Genomic DNA, 16493 nt, shown 5'->3' on the forward strand with positions numbered 1-16493 from the left:
CAAACTCTCAATTAACATAGATGGAGAAACCAAAGTATTCCACGACAAAACCAAATTCACACATTATCTCTCCACGAATCCAGCCCTTCAAAGGATAATAACAGAAAAAAAAAACAATACAAGGACAGGAACCACGCCCTAGAAACAACAAGAAGGTAATCCCTCAACAAACCTAAAAGAAGACAGCCACAAGAACAGAATGCCAACTTTAACAACAAAAATAACAGGAAACAACAATTACTTTTCCTTAATCTCTCTTAATATCAATGGACTCAACTCCCCGATAAAAAGACATAGACTAACAAACTGGCTACACAAACAAGACCCAACATTTTGCTGCTTACAGGAAACTCATCTAGGAGAAAAAGATAGACACTACCTCAGAATGAAAGGCTGGAAAACAATTTTCCAAGCAAATGGTATGAAGAAACAAGCTGGAGTAGCCATTCTAATATCTGATAAGATTGACTTCCAACCCAAAGTCATTAAAAAAGACAGGGAGGGACACTTCATACTCATCAAAGGTAAAATCCTCCAAGAGGAACTATCAATCCTGAATATCTATGCTCCAAATACAAAGGCAGCCACATTCATTAAAGAAACTTTAGTAAATCTCAAAGCACACATTGCACCTCATACAATAATAGTGGGAGACTTCAACACACCACTTTCACCAATGGACAGATCATGGAAACAGAAACTAAACAGGGACACAGAGAAACTAAGAGAAATTATGAATCAAATGGATCTGGCAGATATCTACAGAACATTCTATCCTAAAACAAAAGGATATACCTTCTTCTCAGTACCTCATGGTACCTTCTCCAAAATTGACCACATAATTGGTCACAAAACAGGCCTCAACAGATACAAAAATATTGAAATTGTCCCATGCATCCTATCAGATCACCATGGACTAAGGCTGATCTTCAATAACAAAATAAATAATAGAAAGCCAACCTTCACGTGGAAACTGAACAACACTCTTCTCAATGATACCTTGGTCAAGGAAGGAATAAAGAAAGAAATTAAGGACTTTTTAGAGTTCAATGAAAATGAAGCCACAACATACCCAAACTTATGGGACACAATGAAAGCATTTCTAAGAGGAAAACTCATAGCTCTGAGTGCCTCCAAAAGGAAACTAGAGAGAGCACACATTAGCAGCTTGACAACACACCTAAAAGCACTAGAACAAAAGGAAGCAAATTCACCCAAGAGGAGTAGACGGCAGGAAATAATCAAACTCAGAGGTGAAATCAACCAAGTGGAAACAAGAAAAACTATTCAAAGAATCAACCAATCAAGGAGCTGGTTCTTTGAGAAAATCAACAAGATAGATAAACCCTTAGCCAGACTCACTACAGGGCACAGGGAAAGCATCCTAATTAACAAAATCAGAAATGAAAAAGGAGACATAACAACAGATCCTGAAGACATCCAAAACACCATCAGATCCTTCTACCAAAGGCTATACTCAACAAAACTGGAGAACCTGGATGAAATGGAGAAGTTCCTAGACAGATACCAGGTACCAAAGTTGAATCAAGATCAGGTTAATGATCTAAACAGCCCTATATCCCCCAAAGAAATAGAAGCAGTCATTAATAGTCTCCCAACTAAAAAAAGCCCAGGACCAGATGGGTTTAGTGCAGAGTTCTATCAGACCTTCAAAGAAGATCTAATCCCAGTTCTTCACAAACTATTCCACAAAATAGAAACAGAAGGTACTCTACCCAACTCATTCTATGAAGCCACAATTACTCTGATACCTAAACCACAAAAAGACCCAACAAAGATAGAAAACTTCAGACCAATATCCCTTATGAATATTGATGCAAAAATCCTCAATAAAGTTCTTGCTAACCGAATCGAAGAACACATCAAAACAATCATCCATCCTGACCAAGTAGGTTTCATCCCAGGGATGCAGGGATGGTTCAATATACGGAAATCCATCAACGTAATCCAGTATATAAACAAACTCAAAGACAAAAACCACATGGTCATCTCATTAGATACGGAGAAAGCATTTGACAAGATCCAACACCCATTCATGATAAAAGTCTTGGAAAGATCAGGAATTCAAGGCCCATACCTAAACATGATAAAAGCAATCTACAGCAAACCAGTAGCCAACATCAAAGTAAATGGTCAGAAGCTTGAAGCAATCCCTCTAAAATCAGGGACTAGACAAGGCTGTCCACTTTCTCCATACCTATTCAACATTGTACTTGAAGTCCTAGCCAGAGCAATCGACAACAAAAGGAGATCAAAGGGATACAAATTGGAAAAGATGAAGTCAAAATATCACTCTTTGCAGATGATATGATAGTATATATAAGTGACCCTAAAAATTCCACCAGAGAACTCCTAAGCCTGATAAACAGCTTCGGTGAAGTAGCTGGATATAAAATTAACTCAAACAAATCAATGGCCTTTCTCTACACAAAGAATAAACAGGCTGAGAAAGAAATTAGGGAAACAACACCCTTCTCAATAGTCACAAATAATATTAAATATCTTGGCGTGACTCTAACTAAGGAAGTGAAAGATCTGTATAATAAAAACTTCAAGTCTCTGAAGAAAGAAATTATAGAAGATCTCAGAAGATGGAAAGATCTCCCATGCTCATGGATTGGCAGGATCAACATTGTAAAAATGGCTATCTTGCCAAAAGCAATCTACAGATTCAATGCAATCCCCATCAAAATTCCAAATCAATTCTTCAACGAATTAGAAAGTGCAATCTGCAAATTCATCTGGAATAACAAAAAACCTAGGATAGCAAAAACTCTTCTCAAGGATAAAAGAACCTCTGGTGGAATCACCATGCCGGACCTAAAGCTCTACTACAGAGCAATTGTGATAAAAACTGCATGGTACTGGTATAGTGACAGACAAATAGACCAATGGAATAGAATTGAAGACCCAGAAATGAACCCACACACCTACGGCCACTTGATCTTCGACAAGGGAGCTAAAAACATCCAGTGGAAGAAAGACAGCATTTTCAACAAATGGTGCTGGCACAACTGGTTGTTAACATGTAGAAGAATGCGAATCGATCCATTCCTATCTCCTTGTACTAAGGTCAAGTCTAAGTGGATCAAGGAACTTCACATAAAACCAGAGACACTGAAACTTATAGAGGAGAAAGTGGGGAAAAGCCTTGAAGATATGGGCACAGGGGAAAAATTCCTGAATAGAACAGTAATGGCTTGTGCTGTAAGATCGAGAATTGACAAGTGGGACCTCATGAAACTACAAAGTTTCTGCAAGGCTAAAGACACCATCAATAAGACAAAAAAACCACCAACAGATTGGGAAAGGATCTTCACCTATCCTAAATCAGATAAGGGACTAATATCCAATATATATAAAGAACTCAAGAAGGTGGACTCCAGAAAGTCAAATAACCCCATTAAAAAATGGGGCTCAGAACTGAACAAAGAATTCTCACCTGAGGAATACCGAATGGCAGAGAAGCACCTGAAAAAATGTTCAACATCCTTAATAATCAGGGAAATGCAAATCAAAACAACCCTGAGATTCCACCTCACACCAGTCAGAATGGCTAAGATCAAAAATTCAGGTGACAGCAGATGCTGGCGAGGATGTGGAGAAAGAGGAACACTCCTCCATTGTTGGTGGGATTGCAAGCTTGTACAACCACTCTGGAAATCAGTCTGGCGATTCCTCAGAAAATTGGACATAGTACTACCGGAGGATCCAGCAATACCTCTCCTGGGCATATATCCAGAAGATGTCCCAACCGGTAAAAAGGACACATGCTCCACTATGTTCATAGCAGCCCTATTTATAATAGCCAGAAGCTGGAAAGAACCCAGATGTCCCTCAACAGAGGAATGGATACAGAAATTATGGTACATTTACACAATGGAGTACTACTCAGCTATTAAAAAGAATGAATTTATGAAATTCCTAGCCAAATGGATGGACCTGGAGGGCATCATCTTGAGTGAAGTAACACAATCACAAAAGAACTCACACAATATGTATTCACTGATAAGTGGATATTAGCCCAAAACTTAGGAAACCCAAGATATAAGATACAATTTGATAAACGCATGAAACTCAAGAAGAATGAAGACCAAAGTGTGGACACTGTGCACCTTCTTAGAATTGGGAACAAAACACCCAGGGAAGGAGTTACAGAGACAAAGTTCGGAGCTGTGATGAAAGGATGGACCATTTAGAGACTGCCGTATCCAGGGATCCATCCCATAATCAGCTTCTAAACGCTGACACCATTGCATACACTAGCAAGATTTTGCTGAAAGGACCCAAATATAGCTGTCTCTTGTGAGACGATGCCGGGGCCTAGCAAACACAGGAGTGGATGTTCACAGTCAGCTATTGGATGTATCACAGGGCTCCCAATGGAGAAGCTAGAGAAAGTACCCAAGGAGCTAAAGGGATCTGCAACCCTATTGTTGGAACAACATGATGTACTAACCAGAACCCCGGAGCTCTTGTCTCTAGCTGCATATGTATCGAAAGATGACCTAGTCGGCCATCAATGGAAAGAGAGGCCCATTGGACTTGCAAACTTTATATGCCCCAATATAGGGGAATGCCAGGGCCAAAAGAATGGGAATGGGTGGGTAGGGAAGTGGGGGGCGGTATGGGGGACTTTTGGGATAGCATTGGAAATGTAATTGAGGAAAATATGTAATAAAAATATTAAAAATTAAAAAAAATAAAAAAATAAAAAAAAACAAAAAGAAAAGAAAAGAAGTATGTAAGAATAAAGAGTTTATCACAGGAGAAGACGGAAGTGCTCTCTTAACTCACTGGGTGGCTCCCTTGAGCTCTGGCTATACCAGATTCCTCTGCCTCCCTCCCCCCCTCCCCCCCCCCCCCCCCCCCGCAGCACTCTGAGCTCATTCACACCTTTTAACCAATCTCTTTAAGTTGTTCTGGCAGTCAGTTTTCCTCCAAAAGTACCTGTTAGCCAAAGCAGTCTGCACCTGCTGGTCTCTGTACCATGTAGATACTACGGTTAGGAAATAGATTAAACATGGCCCTTGCCTTTAAGGATCTTCTATACTGACCTGGCCTGTAAGCCACTCACTGAGTCTCGCTGTGGCAAATAGATACCTACAGGGTGCAAGAATTCACTCATGAAAGTCAGAGCTGTCATCTTTGGCTTGTCAGTGAGACCAAACACCCATAGATGAAAATGCCAAGTGAAGACAAGAGTCTATAAGCCTAGCCCTTGCTTGTGGTGAAAACACTCTCATTACTGTGTTTTGGTAACTGCAAATCTTCAGGAAGAGCAAGTCCAACATTCAGAGACAGAAATGTGTGTGTAGTGTTGGCAATTAACAACTGCAACCATAACTGTAGCTGGGGAGCCAGAGGGCAGACTGGATCGTGGCCACACCCACCACGTTGACATTTCTCAAAAGACCAGGGGATCCAGTTGGAAAACCATTTCACTAGCAGATAAAGATCTGAGAGGTTGGATAGAGCGGACTTGTTCACTGTTGTTTGTTTTGTTTTTTTGAGACAGGGTCTTTCTGCATAGCCCTGGCTGCCCTAGAACTTCTCTGCCTCCTGAGTGCTGGGAGTAAAAGTGTGTGCCACCAAGCCTGGGGAGGGTATATACTTTGGAGAAGTCATGTGCCCATTTTTATTGGGTTGTCTTTTTAGATTTATATTATTTAGGGGATGGAGAACTGGTTCTGAAGTTAAGAGCACTGGCTGTTCTTCCAGACAACTTGAGTTTGGTTCCCAGCATCCACACACATGCTGGCTCACAAATATCAGCAACTCCAGTTCTATGGAATCCAGTGCCCTCTTCTGACCTCTGTAGGCATTCCACATGCGTTGTGTTCAGACCTTCATGCAGGCAAACCAACCACATGGTGGCTGACAACCATCTGTAATGGGATCCGATGCCTTCTTCTGGCATGCGGGTGTACATGCAGACAGAGCACTCATATACTATAATATATATATAATTATATATATATGTACATATATAATATTTGCTGCATAATCCTTTATATAAGGATGTTAATCACAGTATTATTACAACAATCGAATGCATAAGGAATCTCATCAATGTTACAGTGAAATTATAAGTAACATAAATACTAAATACTGTGGAAAAGATTTCAACAAAGTTAAGACTCACATGATAAAACTAGATGAAGCCATTACATTTTTAAAAGTTGAAAGCAGGGCTGATGAGGTGGCTCACTTGCCATACAAGCCTGGTGACCAGAGTTCCATCCCCAGACCCCACGGCGGAAGGCGAGAACCAACTCCTGAAAGCTGTCCTCTGACTTCAGGACATACACCACGGCACACACACCAGCCCACACTCACAAACAATAACAATAAATAATTGTTATTTAAATTAAATTGTAATTAAATTATTTTTAAAATCAAAGTAAAAATGTTTAAAGTTGAAAGGAACAGGAATTCTAAATTACATCTTAATATTATTTTCATTTCATTATTTTTGAAACTTGGCAACTAATATGTTTATTAATAATCACTTCTATTTCTTCTTTACAGCTTCTCGTTTGTTTCCATTATTCTCTTGTGTGAAATTTTTCAAATATTAAATTATTTTTCATTTTCCAAAAGACTTTTTTTTTTTTCAGATTAAAAAAAGAAGACTAATGTCTTCGGTCTTAAATTCTCCATCAGCCCATAGGTTTTATTGTTCCTCTTTTTCTTTTGTTTGTTTGTTTGTTTGTTTTCGAGACAGGGTTTCTCTGTGTAGCCCTGGCTGTCCTGGAACTCACTCTGAAGACCAGGCTGGCCTCAAACTCAGAGATCCGCCTGCCTCTGCCTCCCAAGTGCTGGGATTAAAGGCGTGCGCCAACACTGCCCGGCTTATTGTTCCTCTTAACCTTCCCTCTAGAGTTCTAACATTCTGCAGCTCCCCGAGAGAGAGCACGAGACATGTTTAGAGCCCCCAGCTGCTGTAGTTGTTGATCCCTCTCACAGATTTCCATATGTGTGCAGAGCTATAACTGGGGAAGGGGGTCGAAGAGAACTCCCTTAAGCACCTGCCAGAGCTGTGAATTCACTTCTGCTGCCTTGAGAAACCCTCCCCTCTCACACTGGAGAGAGAAAGAGACTGGCACGTGAACATGGAGCTGTGGCAGGAGCTTTCTCCTCAAACAATAATCCATAGACCATGACCACATAAACACGTTAGAGATGCAGATTAGAACCCATGCCAGGCCTTCTGACTCCAGATGCACTCAGTGCTATGGATCGATAGCAAAGCTCACTGTTATGTTTAGTAAAGACTTATGTTTCCTGTTTTTAAAACTAGTAAAACTTGATTTTTACTAAAAATCAAAATTACTTCAAAATTGAGTCTCTTTTTAAATTTTATTTTTATTTATTTGCATCTTAAAATTAAGCCACTCTTATTTTCTTCTCAAAGTCAGGACTGAGAAGGTGCTTGCTGGAGTTCTACAAGATAACATCATGAATCTGTGACCCGTCAACTTATCATGGTGCTATCAATGTGCATTTTCACAGGAAACAGAAGATAACAAGAATAGGTTCCCTGGTGCCCCAAAATATGGAGGATGGATTGTGAAGAACTTCCCTTTAATTCGAGAACTGTGGATGTCCCTAATAGAAAAAGCACTTCTACCTGATTTGGTTGTCTATTTATCAGATGCAGAAAGCAATGGTTGGTAAATATTTGTCATTTCAATTTAAAATAAAATGTTTATTGCAGACAATTAGTTTGGTTAAAATAGGAAATGGAGAGCTCTCCTTAGGTATAGATACCAGTCCCACTACAGCTGCAGCTATGCCTGTAGGACCTAAGGATAAGGAGACGGCTTCTCCTCTGAGGAGGTGACCTATGCGATGTACTCTGCCACTGAGCCTTCTAGCAGACCTCAGGAGGTGTTCTTTGGAGCTGGGAATTCATCATCCCTTCTCAGTCAGTAGCTGTAACTTGTAAATAAACCCTGTGTACAATCCCGAATGTGGAGTCAATGCTAATGCTAAATTTAAATATTCTACCACTTCAGCTCTTAAGAAAACATATTTGAGAGATGGTGGAGTGCAGGTTGGTGCGGCCAAACCTGAAAACCCAAGCTCAATGCTCATGATCCATACAGTGAGAGAGAGCCAACACTCATAAGCTGTCCTCTGACTGCCCACATGCCATGTCGTGAGTGCACACATGCATACATGCATACATACATACATATGTACATACATACATACACACGTATATACATAAATGTAAAAAGCATATTAAAATATTTGAAATAAGAGCTTTTGGGGGAATATGTCTTTTCATGCTTTCATTATTTATTACATAGTAACATATGCCTTTCTAAAAAGGATTTAAGACAGACTCCTAAAATTTTAAAAGATTCAGAGCTGTTTGGATAAGGACTTGAAGGGAAATGTGTATGTCTGCATATTATGGGACTGTTTTATAGTTAATCTCCAACACAGGTCACACACTATGCAACTTGAAAATAATTTTCTTTTCTCTTTACCTGTATTTCAGGAAAACATGTGTTAAATAGATTATATTTAAAGAATAAGGCAGAAATTGATGGTAAGATTTTAGAAAGATTGCAAGAAGAAGCTCAAGCCAAAAAGAGAGAGGAGGAAGAAATCCGGTAAGCTGTGTTAACCATGAAATGGACTGCACATTGCATGCCTTCAAAGATTTTTATCTTGATTTGCATATGTATGTGTGCCACTTATGTGTGGGTACCCACTGAGGGCAGCAGAGGGCACTAGATCCCCTGGAGCTGAAGATACAGGGGTTCTGGGAACCAGACTCAGGTCCCTTGCAGGAGCTGCAAGGCACTCTTAACCACTGAGCCTTTCACCAGCCCATATCATCTAGGACAGTCTAAAGGCTAGCAGGTGACTTTCCTGAAGGTGGCCCACTCTTTATGCACAGACTACGATGGGTGAGCTCTTAGAAGCAAGACCCCGAGAGACTTCATCTCAGGATTGATTCTTGCAGCTGATATTCCTTTCGTGTTATTATTAAATCAATATAATAATCCCTAGCATAAGTCCCTATTGGGCAGATTTTCTGCAGATCAATGAAGATGTACTGTCTTGTAGTGATGCTATGTCGGCAAATAGATGATTTCTTAATTCCTAATAGTTATTCTGTAGAATTTCTAAACTTATACAAATGATTTTGAAACCCTCTATGAGAAAAATTGTATTTAGGGCTGTGTAAACCTTCATTGTGTCACAGGCTATTTGCCCTAGGATAGAAACGGGCATGAAACAGATTTAAGGAATATATTCCTTTTAGGCTGTAAAAGCATTATCTGATAGCTAAAGGCCATAAAAGGAAACGAATGACTTATTGAGGTGCAAGAACAGAAGACACAATGTTGACTGGTTTATCTATACAAAACTTCAACACAAATGAGACACTAGGCAACTGATTTTCCCCTTGACAAAACTGTGCTAATTTAGACATAAAAATTATAGTTTTAAATTCTCAATAAACGCCTGGAGTTAGTGACAGATGATGAATGCTTAGTTGGATAACTAGTCTTACTGAAACACACGTAAACATCTCTGTTGTTGCTTCTTATTCAAAGGCTAACCTTTAACAAACTGTGAAGTTCCTCACAAAATAGGAACGGGAAACAGGGACCTAACTAGTTGTACTTCCTTGCTGAAATATGCTCTTTAAAAAAATAAGAAATAAATTTTTAAAAAACATCAAAAATCAGAAAACCAAAACAAACTAGGAAGGAAAGAGGGAGGGAGGGAGGGAGAACTGTGCACTGGGCAGTAGCAATGCATGACAGCATGACTTCATGCCTTTATAAAAGTCTAGTACTCAGGAGGCAGAGGCCCATGGATCTCCGGGAGTTCTAAGCTAACCTAATCTACTTAGCAAGTTCCAGGACAGTCAAATCTACATAATAGAGACCCTGTCTCCAAAAAGAAAGACAATCAGACAGAAAGGACAATGGACGGGTGGGAGGGAGGGAGGGAGGGAGGGAGGGAGGAAGGGGGGAGGAAGAGGAGGAGAGGGGGAAGGAGAGGGAGAAAAGGAAAAAGGGGAGAAAAGAGAAAAAAGAGAAAAGAAAAGAGAAAAGAAAATGAAAAGAAAAAAGAGAAAGAAAGGAAAAGGAAAGAAAATGAAAAGAAAAGAAAGGAAGGGAGGGAGGAAGGGAGGGAGGGAGGGAGGGAGGGAGGGAGGGAGGGAGGGAGGGAGGGAGGGAGGGAGGGAGGGAGGGAGGGAAAGGAAAACTGAATGGGGGAAGGGCTTGGAGATGGTCCACTATAAAGAGTGCATGCTAAAAACTTGTACGCAATTTCACTATTACAACAGAAACAGTTATCAATCCCACAAACTTAACAGTCCAAATGTCCTTATGAGGATCTACTGATACAATGTTCCTTAAAAACTGCGGTCCTGATCATCATTCGACAACAGTCTGCTTCTGCCTCACGGTTTTCCAGTTTGCCTTTCTCAGTCCGTTTGCTGAGCGGTCCCTGCGGAGGGGATCGGCTTCCTGTACCATCTGCATTTCTCTCTTTCTGTCTCTCTTCCTTCCTTCATCATGAAAGCCTTTCTTACTCAAGTCAGACCTCTGTCAATTTTGATGAAACCTGTAGTCTTTCATCACCTGTGGAAATGAAGACAAAGCCTCTTCCCCAGACCTCCAATCTGATGTCAGAACATCTTCTAAGTGTGCAGGTTGATCTAATTCAGTGGTTTGTGTGTCTGTTTGGTCATTTGTTTGTACAATCCAGTGTCTTTCAGCAGCTGCTGCTCCTGCATCATTGTCATTCAAAAAAATAGGTTAATAAAGCATCGTTCAGTCTATTTCTGGGCATTCTTTTTCCCCCTTTCTGTTTATTAAGCATCTCCTTTAAGGGACACTTGAATCTTTTTATAACTACTAGACCTGTCGGATTGTGTGTCATCAGTGGCCATCTTCAACAGTGGGTTCAACAATCTGGAGGGGATGTGGGTCAGCAATTAACACACACACATATGGATACACACACACACACACACACGGTGAATGAAGCAAGGCTCCAACAACTTTATTTCTTCTCCCCCAGTTTATATATTCCAGCAAAATCTTTCAAGCAATATAACAATTATAATGTGGTTACATTCTATTTTTAAGTGAATAAATGCAACAAGTATACATTTTAAAAAGCGTATCCCGGATATGCTTACAGGATTAAACATTTTATGTATCAGAGGTCGAAAAAAAAAACAGATTACTCCCAAGAGCCCACATACATTCATGATTGTGTAACTTACTCAGATGAACGAAGTATAAGCAAGCAAGGTATTTTTTCTCAGCCATTTCTCTCACCAGCAGGCTGCAACTTCCCATTACAAAGAGAGGATCAGTTATTTTACTTATCTTAAAAAGTAGTCTTATAAAAAAAAACTTAAAAGAATCCCAAATATAAACTTTTATATAAAAAACTGTCATTTCTGCTTTCAGTCCTCAGGTTGCACCCACTCACCAACAAGTTTTTATTACATCATATTGGGAAGCCAAGGGCACGAATAGGTCCAGGAAGCTAACCATCACCTTGAAAGAAAGAAAGACTTATTGAGGTGCAAGCACCAACCCAGCTTTAACAAGAGAGGCACATCAGCTGCCAAGTATCAAGAGTGTACCTTTCTGAACTTTAAGTCGTTCCCCGAGATTTTCTACGCCAAAACCACTAACAAAAACATCTTAACTAACAACCTACACCTCCAAGTTCTTTCTGAGGCAGTGCTTGAAAACGGTCAGTCACTATTCTCGTAAGTGCCAGTGAGAGTGCCCAGTGAGCGGCTGGAAACACCGGCCGGCCCATAGAGTTTTCATATGGCTCACAGATTATGAGGTCCTGAGGCTCCGCCTCTCGAGAGCATGCCCATTGTGAGGGAGCCAACCAGTGGGCTGCATTTGATGAGTCTGAAACCTCTCTTTTGTTGCTCTGCTTGCAAGGTCCCCAATAGTACGGCTTACCTGTAATATACTGTATGTTACAATATGCAAAAAAAGTCTGCTTTTCATGGAAACGTGTGGAAGCATTGTCATTCTTAATTTGTAAGGGTATTCCCATTATAACCCTCACTTCCAACAAATGTGCAATACGGAGTCAGCCTTGTCAGAACTCAGAGCAAAGCTTGTTGAAATCCTAAATATGGATCAATGGTTTGATATACAAATTTTAACTTCCTAAATTCTGCAAACTTTCATTTCTTTTGATACCCTTAGGGTTACTTTCAGCAAGTAATGGAACTTGATTATACAAAAAAAAAAAAAAGAGTAGAACTTTTTTTTTTTACATTTTCTTTGGCTTGTGGGCAAAAAATGGAAGTTTTTCTCTTTTAAACCTTTGCTCTTAACATGACATTTGTTATGAAATTCTGATGCTTCTAGAACATTTCCTATTAACAATTGGTCAATTTATTTTTCTTGTGCCTATAGACCAGGCAATTCCATATGAGATCAAATATGGGTGATATATAACAGATAGTTTCTGTTTCAAATTGTCTGTTGCAGTTGCATAAGTAATGATGTTAATTCTGAATAATCGGGAATAAGTTCAGCCAATCTTATATGTAACACAACCTTCTCTGTGTATTGTGAGTCAATAATTATATTGATATGTTCCCCCAAAAATCTGATAAAACTGTAAGAATTATATATAGCTCAGATTTTTGAACCGAAGCAACTGCATCTCTGTGGCATGCCCTGAATGGGTGGGCAGCATGTCTGTGTGAATAGGGACACCCGAAAGGAGAAAAGGCACTACATGTGGCACCTGATATGTTGGGGACAATGTGGGCACTTGGAGTCCTTGTGTGTTCACACAGGGGCCTGTCCTGCAACTCAGAGTGGACAGAGTTAAGAGAGCAAGTGGACTGGGATATTGGAGTGAACTGTGGGCAGGGGGCAAGCCTTCCATGGTGGCATTTCTCCAGTCATGTCCCCTCACTCTGAGGGGCTTCTTCTTTCTTCACAGAGGGTGGCAGGATGAAGATGGCAGATTTAACCAGAGACTGACCATCGTGTTCAGTCCCTTGCTTTTCCAGTTCTTGTTCCTCTTTGGGTGTGTACCTGTAGGTGAAGGACGGTAGGCTGCACCTGGTCTCTTGTCCTGGAGATAATCATACATTGACAGAAGTCACCACCCTTACTGGGCTCAGTAAAGTGGTGGGCAAAGACTGAGACCTTCTTAGAGGACAGCCAGCTTTTGCGAGCAAGTACCTTTGTTTCACTAGATCCTTTGATTTTATTAGGCTACACCCTACTCTCTGCCCAGACATACTGCAAACCTTCATTTGAGCTCTCTGCAGGGCAGCATTCACTCTGTCCACAGAAGAGGGAAACCCTGTTTCCTTTTCAGAGCTCATACCAATGCCCTGAGATTCAAAGGAAGACAAAGGTCTGAGAATATGGTGTGTGGTGTACTGGGCAAAGTCACATATTTCTCCATATCACTCTCTCCACTCCAGTGGCTGCCAGAGCTGGCTGCTCCTCTGTTTCTGTGATCTGAGGACCAGGCTCACACGGGCCCTCCATGGACTCACTGTTTCCAGCATCCTCTGCGGTCACACACTAAGGGAAATCTTGGTTGTCTGTTTTCCTTGTCCCAGCCACTATTACCACCTTTGCTCTTCCTTTCTGCAGAGAGGCCAGGGACTCCTCCTCTGACTCACTAAAGTAAGGCTGATCTTGTGCCTTAGGAGTCACGGTGTCCTCACCAAGCGATGTGACGGTGGTTTCACTGTCACAGCTGTCAGCACTGCTCCCCCTGGCTTGCAGGGATTCATGAACCTGGAGGTGGTTGAGGAAGGAGCAGTCTGCGGAATCCTCAGCAAAGATGCTGCTGACGGAATGCTGACTTGCAGTTCTCAACAGATGACCTCTTTTTGACTTGGCAAGACTTCGCTGGCAAGTGGCTGGCACATGAAGTGCTTCTCCCTCTGTGCTCTGGCCCTCTTCCATGTCAAAAGGGTCTTTCTGCTGCATCATTACTTTCCTTGTGGATGGGATTGTCAGGGGTGCACAGGCTCTACCTTGCTCGAGGACGCCTGGGCACTTTTCAGCTCACTGTTGCTCTCCAGCTCTCTGTGGCTGGACATGCTGCCGTCATGACCAAAGTCGGGCTCTGTAACAGCAGACTTCTGGAGCGCGTCATTCTCCTGACTGTGAGCTTCTCTGCTTTTTTTCACTTTCCTCCTTGTGGCTGATGTTACTATCTGCTTCCTCAGAAAGTCTGTCTGCATCAACGCTGTCTGTGACCCAAGACTTCTGTAACTGTAGCCAGCATCGAAGACGACTCCTTCTTCTTTACAACTTTCTGAAGCTTAGGATCACTTTTGCCACCACCACCATCTTCAGACAGTGAGACTCTTACCTTTCTCAGCAGCAGGGGGCGGGGCTTCCTTCTCCTTTCTCTGTTTTATCAACCCATAAGTTTAGTTTTGATAGTGTTTTCATCAGACGGTTTGCAGTGTTGCTTCGAGTTGGGGGGGGAGGCGGTGTCTGCCACCTCCTTGGTGGAGGTCACCGAGGACTTACTTCCCTTGCAACCCTCTGCAGTGGAGTTCCAGAGACTTGGGAATAGAGAGAAGAAAATGCATTGGCCACAGTAGCGAGGACTTCAATTTGGCGAAATTGGCTTGTCAGAGCATAGTTTGATTTCTCTACTTCCAACTGTTGCATCTGTGCACTCAGAAATACTTTAATGTCTATGCCTCTGGCAAAGGATGATGAATTTTAAAATCTGGAAGGAATTTTAGAAGCAGTATCTGGTTCATCTCGTCCAAATCCAAGATTACATAGAATTTCTTCGTGGCCGGGCGTGGTGGCGCACGCCTTTAATCCCAGCACTCGGGAGGCAGAGGCAGGCGGATTTCTGAGTTCGAGGCCAGCCTGGTCTACAAAGTGAGTTCCAGGACAGCCAGGGCTATACAGAGAAACCCTGTCTCGAAAAACCAAAAAAAAAAAAAAAGAATTTCTTCGTGATCTTCCTCACAAAGCTCCAGCGGTTCTGAAACACTTGACACCATACTACTGCTTTGCCCAGACCCAGTGGAATTCATATTTCTCTCCCTTACTGATGAAACTGAAGTCTTCTCTCCTTGGCCAAGATATTGTTGCAGTTTTCAACTTGAGCATCAGGTTCATGTAGGTGATCGGCTTCAGCTCCCAGTGACAAGTCATCCTCAAAGCTTCCTCCATTTCTCACAAACACACCCTTGGGCACACCTTCACGTTGCTCATCCAGTGAGGCTCCCAAAGGGGTGCAGCAGTCTTTGAGCCATATCTATCTTCTCATTAGGCACGTTTTCTTGCCCCTCATGGGTGTCTGCAGCTTCACACCTGGGAGGTTCTCTTCATTGTCCTCATCCTTGTCCTGCGTCATCATCTCTGTGGACAGATCTTGGTCTCCCATGCCTGCCAGGAGCTGCAACACTTGGCCCAGGCCTTCCTCTGCTGATAGGGGTCAGTTCATGGACGAGCTGGGGACTCTGTGGGCCCAGCCCGAGCCTGCTTGGGACACAGCAGCAGCTGCAGGGAGCCTTGTTGCTGCTGTCAGCACCCAGCCGGGCAGGGGGCCCTGTGGGGAGCCAGAGCCAGCTCTGCAGGAGGAGGGGGGGGGACGGAGGGACGGAGGGACGGAGGGACGGAGGGACTGAGGGCAGGCGCATCACGTGAACCTGGCCTGCAAGAGTGGCTCCAGCAAGCCGGGAGCTCTGCCCGACCCTAGTCGACATTTCCTAATTTCTAGATTTCTTTTTAATGACAAATACAAGAGAATTCCAAGTATATATGGACTTTCTATATATTGGAGTTCCAACTGCTCAATTTTCTGTAATTTTTCTTCAGTCAACGGCCATTGCTCTTCCCACACAGGTTTGTCAATTAACTAATTTAAAGATGGACAAGGTGTTGTTTTCCAGATACCTCCAGAATTTCTTGTTCTATCGAGTAGAGCTGATCTGCCTTGTTTGATGGGCTACTTGTGGTTAAGTCCAGAATAGTGTGGCCGTCTGAAGCATGCATTAGATCTCCAGTACCTAGTTTAGTTTTCTCTAGTTGCTCTGTGGATCAATGTCAGAAAATACCAGGCTCATGTTCTTTGTTTATGGGGTACTAGTCACTGCCCTTTGGGAGGTTTCCATATTTAAAGAATTATCTCATAGGGAGTTTCTTACTGGTAAGGAATTACCCTGCATATCTCTTACTGATCTGCATTCATTAGTCCAGTGCCTACCCTTACCATACCTTCTAAAAGTCCCAAAAGGCTGAGGTCTTCTAGAGAAGTCTGTAGGAATGCCTTATCTATAATCCCTTTTCAAATGGTCTTGTCTCCCACAATTTAAAGAGAGGGAGGGACAGGGAGAGGGAGAGGGAGAGAGAGAGGGAGAGATTTTTATATGTAGGATTATTGGCCATTACTTGTCCAATTACAGAGGGGCAATAGCAGCAGTAATTCTAATCCTT

General features: G+C 42.0%; 1 protein-coding gene and 1 pseudogene across 2 annotated transcripts in view; one reads left to right on the forward strand and one right to left on the reverse strand.

Moving 5' to 3' along the window:
* Ak9 (adenylate kinase 9) overlaps nucleotides 1-16493 on the forward strand; it is a 134376-nt gene that overhangs the window by 46973 nt on the left and 70910 nt on the right. For both annotated transcript variants that reach the window (XR_015048412.1, XM_021174851.3), the window contains exons 17-18: nucleotides 7537-7693; nucleotides 8534-8648. Coding sequence is in view for 1 of the 2 variants with exons in the window: in XM_021174851.3 (XP_021030510.1) it covers nucleotides 7537-7693; nucleotides 8534-8648 (272 nt within the window). In the remaining variant the exon portion in view is untranslated. The remainder of the gene's footprint in view (nucleotides 1-7536; nucleotides 7694-8533; nucleotides 8649-16493) is intronic.
* On the reverse strand, nucleotides 12635-16052 carry LOC110303377 (protein ITPRID2 pseudogene; annotated as a pseudogene).

Source organism: Mus caroli, unplaced genomic scaffold (genome assembly GCF_978045245.1).
Source record: "Mus caroli unplaced genomic scaffold, Mus_caroli_1 scaffold_9, whole genome shotgun sequence".
NCBI lineage: Eukaryota > Metazoa > Chordata > Mammalia > Rodentia > Muridae > Mus > Mus caroli.